The 15,827-nt window shown below is 49.5% G+C and overlaps 2 protein-coding genes across 6 annotated transcripts in view; both read left to right on the forward strand.

Annotated features, from left to right (window-relative positions):
- LOC120951862 (homeobox protein cut) overlaps positions 1-15,827 on the forward strand; it is a 166,739-nt gene that overhangs the window by 34,373 nt on the left and 116,539 nt on the right. The window lies entirely within an intron of this gene.
- LOC120951863 (uncharacterized) lies at positions 10,682-13,866 on the forward strand. Its single transcript, XM_040370842.2, has 2 exons — positions 10,682-13,356; positions 13,428-13,866. The coding sequence occupies exons 1-2, from the start codon at positions 13,024-13,026 to the stop codon at positions 13,701-13,703; spliced, it is 609 nt and encodes a 202-aa protein (XP_040226776.2). The 5' UTR covers positions 10,682-13,023; the 3' UTR covers positions 13,704-13,866.

Genomic DNA, 15,827 nt, shown 5'->3' on the forward strand with positions numbered 1-15,827 from the left:
GAGTTGCGTGTTTCGGGACCTACGAATTTGAGGTCAGATGCTGCGAGGGCTGCGATGCATCTTGTGATCGAACCGAAAATACCGATAGCTCCGAAAGCAGGTCAGCGAAGATAGAAGGAGCGAAAGGAAAGACCTTCCGAACACGGATCTGGTCCCCGCTTTCGGCGCCATATGTTTCCATCTGGCAGGGGTCGGGAGACAGCAACAAAAAAGAGGCTCAATTCAGGACGACTTCAAAAGAGAAGCTGTTTTAAACACATCCACCGCCAGGAGAGCCAAACAAAACATACGTTCAGTGTCGTTCGGTCGGAATGAGAAGGGTCTCTTAAATTACACCACGCGCACCATCATTGTAAGAGCGTTTTCAAACAAAATACGTTAATTGGAAAGGAAAACTTGTGTTGCTGTGTTTCGGAATGTGATTCTAAGACGGAGTTTAACACCACTTTACTACCTTAGAAGCAACTTTTATCGAACATATCTGCATACAGGGCAGATGGTCATGCGAGTTTTTGGCGCTCTGCTTGGCCACACCAATGCCTCAATCCTTGCTGCAGAGGTCCGTTTGTATGCGCCGATAATTGACCTTAATTTCACCGCCCCAACGAACCGGGAAGCTGATGCGTTCAATCGGAAATGCGGAGGAAATTCAATTTAAGCCTCATCACCAACAAGCCAACGAACGAACGAGCGGCCAACTTGCTCACTGTGCACACTGTCGGTTGGCGGCGGCACGATTAAATAATTCCTCACCGTATCAATTCAATAAATCCAATCAAAGCTAATTGAGGTCTGGCTCGCGCTTCGGCTCGAATTCGATCAAACCGCGAACGCAGATGCCGCTGACGATCGAGAGCTTTGCCATCGCGTCATACCGCAGGCAGTTTCAATCAGTTTTACCACATCACTGTGTGTGTGTGTTTGCGCATGTAGGAGCTGTTGGAGTGAGTGATTGATGTGGGAAAGCGCTTATCTTATTAACAGAAATGGTACATTGAACAATTCATGAGAAGCGTTAACTCAATGTAATGCTGTTTACTGTTTAGAATGAAGCAACACAACTCACCCCCCGACGTATATCGAATATCAAATCAATACCCACACCCAGAACAGGATGTCATTTTTTCACGATTCACGAGCCTTTAAATTACATCCATATGGCCGTACCAATGTGCACCCCTTTCCGCCAAAGTTGCAGGCAGCTGCAGCGATGGAATGTGTCAGTATCGTGTTACTCTCCGTGCATCGGTGGCATGGGTGCTAACTAATCAGCGACACTAAAAAATATGCCCATCTTCCATCGAACTCTTTCCAGAGAGAGGTCTTTCGAAGGTATTTCTACTCTTTTTAAGAACATTCCCGAACGACATGTCACTCGAGCCATCCCAAAAGCAAGACAAGGCGTCTCATTCCGTTGATCTTTAATATATGACACTCATCCATTTCCCGGACACTGTCCCGGATGGGTTTGGGGAAGCCGTGAAATATATGCGTTACCTTTCTTACTTCCTTTCTGCACCGTAGGAAGATAACTCTACCCGCAAATGCCACACCGAAGGGCACGATTTTTATGCGTTTGTGTTACTTCTTTTTGCCACTTCGAACACGAATCGAAACACGCTGATTGCCATTTTTGCGGAGCGTTTCTTTCGGACTAAATCGGACACACTTTATCAGTTTCGCCCCCCGCAAAAGAAAATGGCGTCGTTCGTTCGAAACCGTCGCTACCCCGCTTCACTGACCAGCCGAGCGCCGAGTGCCCGCCGGCGATGGATGTGAGAGGTTTCCTGTGCTTCCTTGCCTTTTATTTTCCGATGGTTTTTTGCTTTTGCTCATCTCAACTTCACCTCAAGCGTATGAAAAATTCTCATGAAATGAAAAATTGCTTTTTGCTTCCCTTTTCCACAAATTTCTCCAACCCTCCAACGCTCCACGATTGTCCGACAGCGGCGGGGAGGGATTTAATGCAAAAAAGCCCTCGATTTCTTACCTTACCCGAGCAACCGTCATCACTCGAACGGTTGCCATTTTCTCGTCGATGATAAAAATCTTTCATTTTTCTATGCCCTCGGCCAACGGCGGCACAAAACGAGGGAAAAGAAAAGAAACACAACGAATTGAACCTTGCTCCCCACTTTGGCTCCGTTCCTCACACACACACACACACTCTCTCTCCCTCTCTGCCCAAAGTGTCGAGGAAGCGAAGGAAAAAAAGGCCAACGGGCATGAAGCAAGGAAGTGAGCGTTAAAAAAAAACTTTCACCCCTCGCGCGTCCCCTTTTTAACGATGTTCCATCTCACTCGGATGGATCCACCGATGGGTCTTGGTCTTAGGACACACCCTTACGTCCCCCTGGTGGTGGAGAAGGTGTCGGAGAAAGGGAAGGTGAAGGTTTTTTTTGCCGCCCTCTTCGATGATGTTCTTTCCATCCATTTCGTTCGGTTCGGAGGATATTCAATGCTCACTGCGATTGCCCTTGCTGCTCCGCTCGAAGGATGATGTTTTGTATGTGTGTGTGTGTGTGTGTGTGTCCTTTCTGCTGCTTTATGTATCCCAGGAGCGTGGTTTGCCTGTCCTTCGCCGAACTCCACCTCCCCTCCCCCTCATTCCTTGGGCTATGTATCGGCAAGGGCAAAGAAGAAAGAAAAAAAGGAAGCTTCTGTCCGATGGATGGATCATTTCGTGCGCCATCCATCCAAACGCCATTCTACCGCCGTGTGCGTATGAGGTTCGCCTTCGTGGCAAATGATATAAGAAACGAGCGAAAAGACCAAGAGAGCGAGCAAAAAAAGCTATCCAAGCGACACGGTATTGGAAACTTTCTATCATCAAGTATCGAATGGAGCAAAAAAAAGGAATCACACGAACCAACCACACACTCACACACACAGCCCTCTTCAGACAGTGCTTGATAAGGGAGGTGATAGAAGGGGAGTCGTTGGGAGGCACGGGGAGCAGCTCGTTATGTAAGACACATACACTTTTTTTTACTGATGCCACCACCAACACCACCCACAGGCAAAGGGGTGGTGCTCCAAATTTGCTCCAGAATTTGCTCACGTACGGTCTCGGTTGCGCTGGCTCTCTCTCTGTCGTTCCCACTCTCGCGCACGGTGCAGCCCGAGAATGGATTGGAAAATAAAAAAGGCGACAGGAGAGGCAGCTAAAAAAAAACACACACACACACCCAGCCCCAGCTGAAGGTGTACATAAGGAAAAGGAAAAATGGAAATCTATTGATGGAGATGACGGCAGGATGGGAGGGAGAAGAGGAGGGAGTGAATAAAGCCCCACTGTTACGCGATGGAGCTTGAGTGCGCTGAGAGGGCGGAAGAAGGCGGGAGAAGATTAGAACGGAAGGGAATGAAATAAAAAGAAATCAATGAGGGTGGAGCCAGTGTCGTCTTATCAGTGCGACGTATCGTGGAAACCAGACGTATAAATTTTATTTCATCGTGTATCGTGTCCTGGCTCTCCTGGGTTGTCATCGTTGTCTTGTTGGGTTGTGTTGGTGTCGGCATTCGGTATTGTGAATATTGAAGCGCCAAACTCAACAGAATTGAAAGTATTTTTCACCAATAAAAATGGAGGAAATTTAGCGTTTTATGAGCTTTTTTTTCAATCTTATTCACAAAACCGTATCAATTTCCTTTGAACGAAGCAAGGTCTTCCAATCAGTACGTACCGACGAATGTCACACATACACCGACCAGTCCAATTCCATCTTCACCAATAGCGTTAGCGTCCGCGTGTGGGGAGTATGTGAGGCCCGAGATAGGTTTCGATTATTTGACGAACGACGAGAAGTAAATAAAAGCGCTTTTTCGCTCGAACAAAAAAAGAAGGAAAAACAACGACGCATTAAAGGATGAAATGATACCCAGGGAAGCGCACAGTGGAACATAGAGCGTTTGAAAATATAAAAGAATTCCTTCCGGGTGTGTGTCTGTGTGTCCTAACAGCGCGAGACAGAAAGAGAGAAATGGAAAAGCACTTGGAGCAGCTTGCGAAGCTCATCTTTTCCCTTCGAACGAAGCTAAATCAATATAAAAGTGTATGATTTCGATCTCGCCATCCTCCCGCGTGGAAAGTGTTTCCTTTTTGTCTCGCTTTCACAGACTCAATTTTCCACACTCTCTATCTCTCGCTCTTTCATGCTTTTCCCAGGCGCCATGGTCTGATAATGGAAACCTTGGCAGTAAAAAAACACACAAAGGCACAAGATGACTTCGCGTTCTTCTACACATACTCGCGGCACACACACACACACACACGCTGTAGTGAGAATGTGTGAGCGAAAAAGTTTCATTTCTTTTTCTGCCAGCGTTGAGTTTGCTTTTTTATTCCTTCTGATTCTTTCTTTCTGGTTGCTACAAACACACCACCATCAGCTGCACAGAAACACATACATATGCGGCAGCTTTCACATATAGAGCACATAATTCCTGTCCATAAACACACACATACACATGGATGTGAAAAGCGAAATGATAACGATGGTTCGAAGTGATCGCAGCCAAAGTCATACACACACACACACACGACCGAGCTAGCTTCCAATATTTTCCTTATATGCGCTTTTCCGAACGAACCGAACGCCGAAGCGAACGTCGCGGGTCGCTCGGTTGGCTCGGTGGCCGAAGCACACCGTCGAGCTGTGTTGCCGTTGTTGGTGGCGTCGAAGCGGAAAAAAGGGCGGAAAATCGCGCTAAAAGGATGCGCTTTTGCAGAGACGAACGCCTCGGCCAGCTCCGCGCCCGTTTTGAGGTCGCTGCTGTGTTTGAAAAAAGTTTTTTTCACCGCCTCTTGCTCTTGCTTTCTTGCACACCAAGGATCATCGCTGTGGGCGAAATGGACGAAAGGGAGCGGACGGATGCTTCCCGATCGTTAGGTGCAGGCATCAAAAAGATATTAAAATGGCACACCCTCTCCCGTGTCTTACAGCCCACGGTCCCACGAGTGCACTCCGGAAAAGCGTCCGGAAAAGTAAAGTTCCGCTTGGAAAGAGCTGAAGGTGTTTTGCATTTAAAGAGTTTCTCCTCCGCTATTGCTCCACTTCCGTTGCAGGGAAAAGGCCGCGGCAAAAATGATCAAAGTTTTTCGCAGTTAAGGCAGGAAAGCCATTTTATTGAAGTGCATGAAACGAGTGCGCGCGAACGTTACGTTCCACCATGGCGTTCTTTTTGCCCGTTCGTAAGTTTGCCCGCTCGCCTTTATCTCGCCTTTTGCAACAGTATTTCATTCGATCTGCGCCACTTGCATCTCCTCTCTCCCGCAAGAATGCTGAACCATTTTCCGGAAGTGAAAGGCGTGCACGAGAACAGAAACACACACACACACACACACACACACACAAAAACGCGTTGATCGAAGGAAACATAAAAGCTCCCCCACACGGGTTCGGTCGGACTTCGAGGGATCGACTCGCCCAACAAGCATGATGCTGCTGCTGCTGCTGCTTCTGTCTGTGTATGAGTGTGCTTGTGCTTTGGGTAAAGTGCAATAGGAAGAAGCTCCCCCTTTCCTGCACTAAATTCACACTCACACACTTTCACCCAAGCAACATACGGGAAAGGAGAAGAAAAGAGGCCAACACACCGAGGCGAAAAAAGTATCGGAAAAACATGCACTTCAACGAACACGGGCAGAGATATTCGGGTTCTCGGGCAGGTTTTACCACGCCGGAGAGCACCTCGGCTTCGGGGTGTCGGTGTATGAGTGCAAAAGCTGCCAAAGCTCGGGCGTCGATCCGGGCGACGAAAAGGAAATACGGACGAGAAGGAAATAAATAAGGCATCAAGGTGAGGCGGGGAAAGAGGGGGAGGAAAGACATGGGACAGCAGCAAAAAATCCCATCCCGATAGTAGTTCGATTCTTCGATACTTTCTTTATCGTTGCGCACGTCGCGTGCGCACATCCTTCTCGTGTGCATGCTATCGAAGCTGGGGCGTGTGTGTGTGTGTGTGTTGGTGTGTGAATCGAGGACACCCCCCCGCCCGGGTGGGTAAGGAAGAAGGAGAATGGCATTTCGCTCATATGCAACCATCCGAGATCCATCCGACGACCGCCCAAACGAAACCGTTCCAGGGCCCCGAACCACGGGACACGGGCGGCAAGATAATGGGAAAACATGCGTTTTTCCATCGCGAGAGAGTGAAAGCACTTGCTCTCTCTCACGCTCCCTATCTCTCGCTCTCTCACTCCGCTCCTTGGCAGGCAGTGGTCAGGTCAGCAGACGGGCAGCAGCATTGATGTCGCGAGAGCCCATCGATATGTATCGGAATCGAATCACGTCGATTGGCGCCGACAGAAGGAAAGAAAGAAGCAGCTGCAGCTTCGGAATCGGGGAAAAAAAGTTGCACACTTTCATCACAAGAGGGAGAAAGCTTGCGCGATAGAAGAAAGTGTGAGCGGTGGGACTATTGGAAAGGTTTCGATCTCGGTGCAACTGCGCGACTTCGGTTCCATTTTTTCTGTGTGAGCTTCTCCTGTTTCCGCAATCGTGCTTCCGTTTTATTTGTTGCTCCACACTGCTGCCAATACATTCAGGTGGCGCTTTTTATGTACATACATGCGCGCTCTCTTTCTCTTTCATATCATCTCTCTCTCTCGCTCACTCGTAGCGCTTCCTCTCTCTCTCCCTGGAAACCAACGGTGGCGAAATACATAAATCGAGTATCGAAAAGAAGAGAATAAAATACGATCGTGCGAGAGAGCGATGGAGTCGCCCGGCATTGCATTCGTTGCGCGCTCGCCGCCTCCCCCCAGTGTGGGCGCCACACACCATCGATGACGTTGGGTGTCGATGTCACCTTCTCACCCCATCATACCCTCCGTTCGTATCGTTGCTCTTTGAATGATTTTTTTCCCTTCCATCCGCTTCTGCTGAATGATTTTATTTATCATCGTGTGACGACGCGGCGGGTTCCAGGCAGGGTTTCGCCAACACATCGACGAATCCGAATGCGGATTCCACTCCCCTACCCCTCCAGCCGCACACACAAATAAGCGTATACATGCATATGTACATAATAAATCGATACTGTTCGGTTTTGTGAGTTTCGGTGTGTCCGCTTCTCGCTCGCTCGGGTCGCTTGGCGCTCCAAGGGATATGGGGGATGAGGGTGCGCTTTTCGCGTCCTGCTCTCGCAAACACATCGCCATCGGTGGTTTTAGTCGTCGACCAAAGGCGGAGCAGTATCGTTTATTGGTAACGCCTCTAACTTCGATATTGGACCATCGTCGGGGCAGTTTTTTTTTTTGCTTCTCTTCATTCCCTTACGTGGCTGTTTTTTCATGCTTGCTCTTCAGGATTGTTTTCTTCTTCCAGCAGAACATGTTTTTTGTGTGTTATTCCTTCCACCACACACACACACACACTGGAGGGTCGATTTTTATGTGCTTTTCCGGGATGGTGCATAGCGCGCGCTCCAACAGGACGACGGTTTCTTCCCGCAGTGCTATCGAACTTGTCGTCAGCTTCCGGTTTCGGAACATACACACACACACACACACACACACACACACACATCGAGTTCGTGCATCCATTGTTCCTAACCTCAAAAGCTCTCGAGGGGGTGAAAACTCCAAGGGCTGAGCGCATGCAAACACGGCAGGCAAGGGAAAGCACGCGAGCTGAACTTTAACATGCAATATGAAAGGAATTTAATTTATGTTTCAGCTATTTCGCTGCCTCACTGCTTCCACCGAACCGAAGCGGAAGCCCTTGAGAGTGATGTGAAGGATGAGGGGGAGGGCGTGGTGGTCCCAAGAAGAACTTTTTCTTCTCTTCCTCCCGTGCAGGAGTCGAAACGAGCCGGACTCGACCGGACTCCAACCGACCACGCGTCTCTAGGGGACGTTAGTAATTTGTTAGCAACTGCTGACTTCTTCTACTGCTGCTCCGGCTTCACGACTGTTGCTGACCTATGCATACTCTCCTCTCCTGCTCCTGACATGACCTGAGCGAGCTGCCCCACCGAAACGTTTGTTTTCCATATTTTGCTACCCAGCGCCCCCCGCGTAACCGCTGTTGGCGAAGTGAAAGAGCGAAAAATTAGTGGTCCCAACACTAATTAAACGGTCCGGTTTGTGTGGCTCACGGGCGCAAAGCTCACCACCACCCTGCACCATCGTCCGATTGGTGGGCGAGGGATTGAGCGTGAGTTAATTTTATGCGGTTGTTCAATTTTATGACCTCTCTCGCACACTCCCGCACACACTGGAAGGGCTCGTCAGTAGCAGCAGCTTCGTCTTTGGGGCGTCCTCACAACAATATGGGCTTTAAGCTTTCGGTGTTGAAGCTGCAGTTTTTTGTTCCCTTCTTCATCTACTCCGCTCTCTGTGTGTGGCTGTGTGTGTGTGTGTGTGGATTGTAGTAATACTGTTGCTTTCTTTGCCTTTAACTTGGGCACTTTCAGTTGGACGGTCGCTTTATCCGGCCCGCGATACGAGCACGGGGCACTTTGGCGCGTAGCGTGTCGATTTGTTGACGACGACGAGGTGAAAATTGGTTAATTGGAATCCATTTCTTTGAGTGGTCGTTTTCGGCTGTTGTTGTGCCTTTGCTTCGACCGACGTGCGCGCGCCTTACCGGTCCATTCATTCACGCGTCGTCTGTTGTCTGTTTTGAATAATTCCACGCTCGGGGCGGGTGGAAAAGCTTTACGCTGGGGCTTCGATAAAGCCTCTCCACGAACTAGTTAGGACAACCGTTTCGGACCGCATAAACTATTAATTTGGGCAGGTTTTGCTGCGTTTTCATGCGGGGCTGTGATTGAAATTTTCGATTAACCATCAAGGCGGCAGCCACACTAATGGATTCGAACGTTCGCCATTTTTGTTTTGCGACTTTATTGCATCGCAGACTCTATTTCATTCCCTCTCAGCCCACACCCAGCCAGCCAGCCAGCCAGCCACTCCAAGCCAAGATAAGATTATGTACCGAAAAAGCGGCCCCAGGGTGGGAAGTATATGTGTGTGTGCTTTAAGGTTTATTGAGCAAATGGAATGTACGCAATACCATCTAGCAGCACGTAATCGCACACGAATGGAAGGAATAAAAGGAAGCAGTGGCTTTTTCGCTGCTTTTTTGTGTGTGCTGTTCCCATCTTCCCATCCTCCACTGTGCATCGATTGGTGCTCGATCCGAACGGTGTTATTTACACACCGAAACCGAATCGGCATCTTTGCGCACTCGAGAACTGCATTCCATCTCTGTTCCGGTGCGCTCGTTTGCGCTCTCGCTTGCTCGCGCGCGCCCCCGTTATCAATTTCGAGGCTATCGGCCCCTCGAAACGGCGTCCCCAATAGCGCACTCCCCAGCAACGTCCCCTTGCAACACTGCAAACGACCCCCACAACGACGACGACGACGATGGCGCTGCATACATACAAGCTTTTATTCTTCACCGAACACCGCTCGATAGCATCGCTCATGTACAAGGACCGCCGCACACCCGCCCAAACGACCCACCGACCGACCTGAATGGTGGTTCGAAAATACATCGCTCTTATCGAAACGAAGAAGCGAATTGGTGTGATTGTGAGCGAAAGGACGATGCGAACGAAGCGAACCGAAAGACCCGCTCTCTTGCAAAAACCCGGGACGACAAGGCACACACAGCCGTGCACGGCGACCGAAAAACCGAACCCAACTGAGAGAGGATGATGCGCTTTGATTCGATTTTTCCGAATCGAATTGTGCTTGGCGAAGCTCGGGAACAGGCCACGGTAGCGCGGTGGAAAAATATAAAAAAGCTCTTCTCATTCTTTTCGCAGCTTCCGCCGCTGTGGTGTGTGCTGGTGGTGGTGCTGGTGGGTGGGTGGGATGCTGCAAGCTTCTCACAAGCAAGCTTCAACTCTCTCGCTCTCTCTCTCTCATTCTTCCACACTGTCTCATACACACAGACGCACACACATAGTGAAGCAGCATACAGTCGCTCAATCACTCTCCAACAATTGAAGAAATACAATTCGGAAAATATCGTCTATCTATATGCAGGAGGCAGCTTTTCCTATTCTGCGACTTCTTCTTCCCTGGGTGTGTAGTAGAGAAATGCAAGGACGCTGTTTTTTTTTCATTCCTTCCCTCTCGCGCAGTCCACTCTCCATCTCACTCGTTCGTTTCGCGTAGGAACTTGTGTCTAGAATCAGGCACGGAATCGTTCCGTTCCGGTGGAAGTTTATAAACATTTTCCATTTCCAATGTTCCGTGAGAGGGGAGTGGGGAGGGGGGTGGGGGGGTTGTAGGGGTGCGGGAGTAGAGGGTGTGAGGCGAGTTCAAAAGCAGTGTATGAGTGCTTTTTATCAAACGTTCTGCCCGCGCCGCGTCTCACCGCCGCCACTGGCAAGTGACATACCGACGAACCATCATTTGCGAGGAATCCGATAGATGGTTGGCACGTTTGCTAGAGCTGTTTGTGGCAGGACTTTTCCATCGACATGGCTATTCGCTGTTTGTACGACGTTGTTTTGCGGTGGGTTTTTTTTTCCTCTCCCCGAAGGCGAAATGGAGATGAGTACGAATGTAGACATGAAATCAATATTTTGTAACATTTTCGAGGAGTGTTGTTCCAAGGCGTGTTTTTGAGCATCTTTTGAATCGAATATTTAGCTGTAAATTTTCAGTACCTCCAGAAGTGCTTAACAAAAATTCTTTCTTTTCTTTACTTTCAGGTAAATACCCGACTAACATTGGATGTTCTATTCTTCAAGCCAGCTCACTAGGTATGCCTGACTCTTGCACAACAGTCCTTCCGTGACATACGCTAATCAGAACACTCCAGTGCAGAGATTATGCTTCCCCCAGTAGCTTCAAATCAGTCGTCAAATTGTCTGGAAAAAGGCAAGCAAAGCCTGGTAGTAAACATTTTTACGAGACCGAAGACGGTACGGCCTGTTCTTGTCTTGGCTGCACAACTAAGATGTAGTTAGATTTTTGGAGCACGACAAAGAACAGGAGAAAAAAACCATCAACCGACACACATGCTCGATGTGGGTTGGGAAGCGTGCATCAAATCAAACCATCGTCGTCTTAGAATCTCCGCCACGGAAGCCCGAACAGTGGAGGAAAACGCGGGGGGAAATCTTTTCGCAACCTGATGACGATGACTGCGAGACATAAACATCGTCCGTCAGAATTAGTAGCGACGTTTGATATCGCAAAAATGATATCGAAAGGAGAACAGGGGGCAAGAGAAACCTGGCAGAGCAGGATGGACCCGGAGTTCTTTGCCTGCCTGCCACAATCCAACGTCCTCGTTTGTTGCTTTTTTGAGGTTACTCTTGAACTTCAACTTCTATCTAGCGTTCCTGCTTCCTTCCTCTCCACTCTCCGACTCTGAAGCTGTCATGTCATTTACTGGGCAGAGAAGGCAGCAGCATTAAAGCATGGAGCACGGTGGAGCAGTCGAGGAGCACGGTGTCAGTGATGTATAAATTATAATTATGCATAAAAACCGCACGCGATGAGCATATGATGGGCATGGGGGCGAGGGATACACGCCGGAGGAAGCGCTTCGCAGGTCAAACGGGTGAAAGCAACAGAAGCAGAAGCATTAAACAGCATAACACAGGACCAGTCGTACCAGCCAGTACCACGCTGGATGCTGCCAAAAAGGGCTGCAATCGAGGATGGGGGGATGGATGGGGCGACAAAAATCAGCCTGATGAGCGACATCCAGCCAAGTGAGAGCGAGAGAGAAAGAGAGGCCGAGCATGGGCTTAGAGATAGCGAGCGAGGAAAGGATTGTGTGTGTATGCGTCTGGCGCGCTCTGAACGTCGCTGAAAAACGAGATATTGTTGTCTGGGTTCTTAGCCCCGGCAGCATCCACCGGCATCATCGCAACCCATCATCACCGTCATCGTCATCGTCGTCGGCGGTTGTGGCTGCGGCGGCGGCACAGCGTTGCGGAAGCGTTGTGCCTTACGCCAGTGTGTCTGTGTGTATGCCCTTGCCTTGTCAGAACGCTGCACGCAATTAGAATCAGATTTTTGTCAGCACGATTAAAGCGCAGCACGGCAAAACGGATCTTCAAGTAAGAACTTGGGCCTCAAAAAAAAAGCAAAAGAAGCGTCAAGCAGGAAACGAGTCGTGGACGTGGGAGTTGCACACTTTTGTTCGAAGACAGTCGGGGTTTTTTGGGATCAATTGGGATCAATTTCCATACTTCATGCACATCCAGCTCCCCTGGCGGCCACGGCAACGGTACGCAACAATTGATTTCCGGACGACTTCCCGTTTTCCGGCTGCATCGTTCGCCAGCATCCTCCGTTCGATGCTGTTTTTATTTATATTTGGCAAAGTCACAAACGGGGAGGGGGAGTCTTTTTTGTTGTTGTTGTTGTTGTTGGTTTGTTTCGCACTTCCCGTTCAACTCGATCAGCAGCGTGAATGCATCACGCAATGCATCCTTATGGAAGATCTTTTTGCAGCTCGTTCCGTATGTGTCCCCGCGCGTTGGACCTACATTGTAGAATGATTTATCGCCCGATTGTATGCAACCTCACGGTGGAGAGGGGGATGGGAGGAGGACGTCCACCAGCGATCGATCAGAAAGGTCGGGAAGCGGTGGTGGAGGGGGAACAAAAATGCATCGAAAAGAAGTTGGCACGCGCAACCCACACGCGCACTCGATTAATTTGTACAACACACACACGCAGTGACACACACACACAACAGGAACGATTGTGTTCCGCACAGTGGGAGAGAGGCACCGAGGGGGTTCCTTTCATTGCACATTTTGGAAGGAATCATGGGGGGGTTTGTGAGGAGAGTTGAACTCTAATTTCAATAGCGAACGTTCGAAAGTGAACAACGACCGAGGGATGGTGGGTTTCGAGCGATGATTTGCGACGCATGCTGCTCATTATTCATGTTTTGGGGAGGTAAGGGGGTGAATCAAATGCAAATTCGGCGAGGCCCTGTGAAGCACAGGCTGATCCGCCAGTAATCAAACCATCAAAGTAGCCTTTGAAAAGCGTTTTCGTTAGTTGGGGAAACGGTCCTTTCGATACAGAACATGAAAAAGTTGGTGTGCGTGTTGTTGTTTTTAAAAACATTACAATCCACCTCGGTGTACGGCGATAAGCATGGCTGTCAAGTGCTGCTGGAGGGGCCAAACTGTCCAATTGAGGAGAACAACAGTAACAGCTCACTCGCGGCAGCTTGTGATGGATGGCTGTGGGACCGACGCTGGATTGCGGTGGAAAAGAGCTGTTTGCCAAGTGAATGGCTGCGACACAACTGTACCCAAGATGTGAAGGTAACGCTGACGAATCTGGAGCTCGTGTATGTGCAGCTAAAGGTCGATAGATTGATTTACCATCCATCCCCAAACGACACTGTCTTGCTGGTAAGGAGCATACCTCGACAGTATAGTGTCCTCTCTTGCCAATTGTTGCATACATTATTCACGCCACACAGCTGCTGCTAAGCCGTCCATTCGGTGGACCGTTCGAGAGTGAGTTGGAAGTCAATCCCGCTTTGAGCCTGCACCGGAACTGGATTGATGAAACGATTCGCCACGAAGATGCGAAGGACGTTGCGCGTCGACAGCTGGAACGGGCGGTGGATACCGGCGGCGGCGGCGACCTTCCAGCAATTGCTTTTATGGACTTTTTGAAACTGCTCCTCGTGGTGAGCTCACTGGCCGGAATATCGTTCCTATTCTGCTGCACATTTATGCTCGTTTCGAAGTAGCAGCAGCACCGGCAGCACCGGCAGCAACAGCAACAGAACCCATCAAGCGTAATCAAAACTTGTGTTCCAATCAAACATTTATCATTTCTATCATTTCTTCCCTTCCCCTTTGTGCGGTGGAAGAACACGGCACCACGGCTGCATGGCATTCGCTGGCAAAAGTGTGTCTGTGTGTGTATTTCGGTGCAGATTTTATGCATGTTTTAATTTCCACCACTCGAATTGCCATTACCCGGGGGAAGGGGGGTAGTGGGGGTTTGCAGCATAATTTTAGCAGCTGCTACGTGCAATTCCTCCCACGAGCATCACACAAACACACACGCTGAAGCACACGGTCGAGTCGGGATGTCATTTTCATCAACTGAGTTGACAAGTTGCATTGTTTCGATTTGATCGTAATTAAAACAAAACCGGAGTTGCACACACACACCCTCCCTCTCTCTCTCTCTTTCTCTCTGTGTGGGGCATGCAAAACGGGTGCGCCGGCCTCACTGCACTGCGTGGCGTTTGTTTTTGTTTGTGAGCGCATTAAATAACCCAATTGTATGGCACGGCGGTGGCGGCATTTGCCCTCGGCGCTTCTTAATCAGTTCCCGAACGTTTCTGTGTGTGTGTGTGTGTGTGTACAGGGGAAGGAGTACTCCGGTGCGCACGGTGGCACTAATTTAAATTTAAATAATAAATCGCAAACAACAGCCACCTTTTGCGCGGCATTTTGGCTCACGTGCGCTGCTGATTTGCCTGGCAGGAGCTGACTCGAACGGCGACCTCGGCGTCTTTCTCACCGATGAACCAATATTTTCCACCTTTTTTCCATTTTTGTTTTGTCGTCACTGTACAATACCCTCCACACGTGCGGAAGTGGCCAGCGTACAGTATGATTAATCCAACCTCGAACATTTGAAGGCCGAAGGCCGGAAAATCATCATCCCCTCGGTTTGCTCGGGTATGACCTCATTTTCGGTGCCTCCCCTATGCTCGATTCGATTTCGCTCAAGATCCTGCATGAAAGATTGACACTTGAAAGCCGAATGATGAGGGTTAATTTTACCGAGCGTTTCGTTGTGGAGCGGTGGCATTTGTTTCCACCACCCCCCTTCGGGGGGAGAAGGAGAGAAGGCTTTTATCACTCGTAACGCGCCCCGTACTCGTGTTCCGGTCGTAAGCACAAAGCCGGCGCGCGTTGGCGACGTTGGTGGCGGGCCCTGGTTAGCGTGTCGCGGAGTGGTAAGTGCTTAATGTTGCTGTGGTTGCACCGAGAGACCCCGAGAGCCGCGCCGAGGGAAGTAATCTCGACACGCAATATTTCGATACGTTATCAATCATAGTCCGGTACGATTTCCTTCCTGAAAATAATACGCTTTCGGTTCGTTTTCGTATCGTTCCTTTCCGTTCCGTTCCGTGTGTCGTGTCGCTTTTCTTTGTTCGCCGTGGCAGGCTCTCGCTCTCGGGTCCGATAATTTAGAACGATCATAGAATCGGGCCCATTGCTTCCGTGTACCGCCCTTCAATCGATGGCCGGGGCAGTTTGGGAAGAGCGAAACTTCCCCACTCGCACTTCGCTTGACGGTGGCCCTCAGAACCGTCGTGTAATGACCAACGTCCGCATCACGAAACGTGGTCGTTAGTGCCCGACGATGCGACGATGCGGGCGCTCCTCGAGCGGATATCGACCGAGTGTGGCTCAAACAAAACAAAACAAGAAGAAGAAGCAACACCGCAGACCGCAGACCGATCATCGCATGCTTCTTGTGGCAGCAGTTGTTTTTTGTGTGTGTGTACTTCAACTTTAAAACGACAATCGCGCGCAGAACGGGGAAAACATCATGCACCATCATGAATGGAAATCATTTATCTCGGTATATTTTATTATTGTGCTCCCACACAAACACACACACACCCATACCAAAGCAGTAAGTGATTTAGTGAGACTTATGTGCAGTGGAGGGTGGAGGGTGGAGGGAGGGTACCCTATCGTCGTTTGGTTTCGATCGTTCCACGGTTCGATCGTGTTCCTTCCGAAATGAAGCTCAACTCTGCACATTCCACACATTTCCTTTGGGTTGTTTTGTGTGTGTGTTTGTGTGTGTTTTTTTCACTTCTGCACATCGTCTCTACATTTTT

Source organism: Anopheles coluzzii, chromosome 2, assembly GCF_943734685.1.
Source record: "Anopheles coluzzii chromosome 2, AcolN3, whole genome shotgun sequence".
Taxonomy (NCBI): Eukaryota; Metazoa; Arthropoda; class Insecta; order Diptera; family Culicidae; genus Anopheles; species Anopheles coluzzii.

What these genes read in the sequence shown, in the direction of transcription:
- LOC120951863 (XM_040370842.2), top strand. Translation starts at nt 13,024, where the DNA reads ATGAAAAAGTTGGTGTGCGTGTTGTTGTTTTTAAAAACATTACAATCC. An exon ending in CAAACGACACTGTCTTGCTG is followed by an intron (nt 13,357 to 13,427) that starts GTAAGGAGCATA and finishes CACGCCACACAG; the next exon opens with CTGCTGCTAAGCCGTCCATT.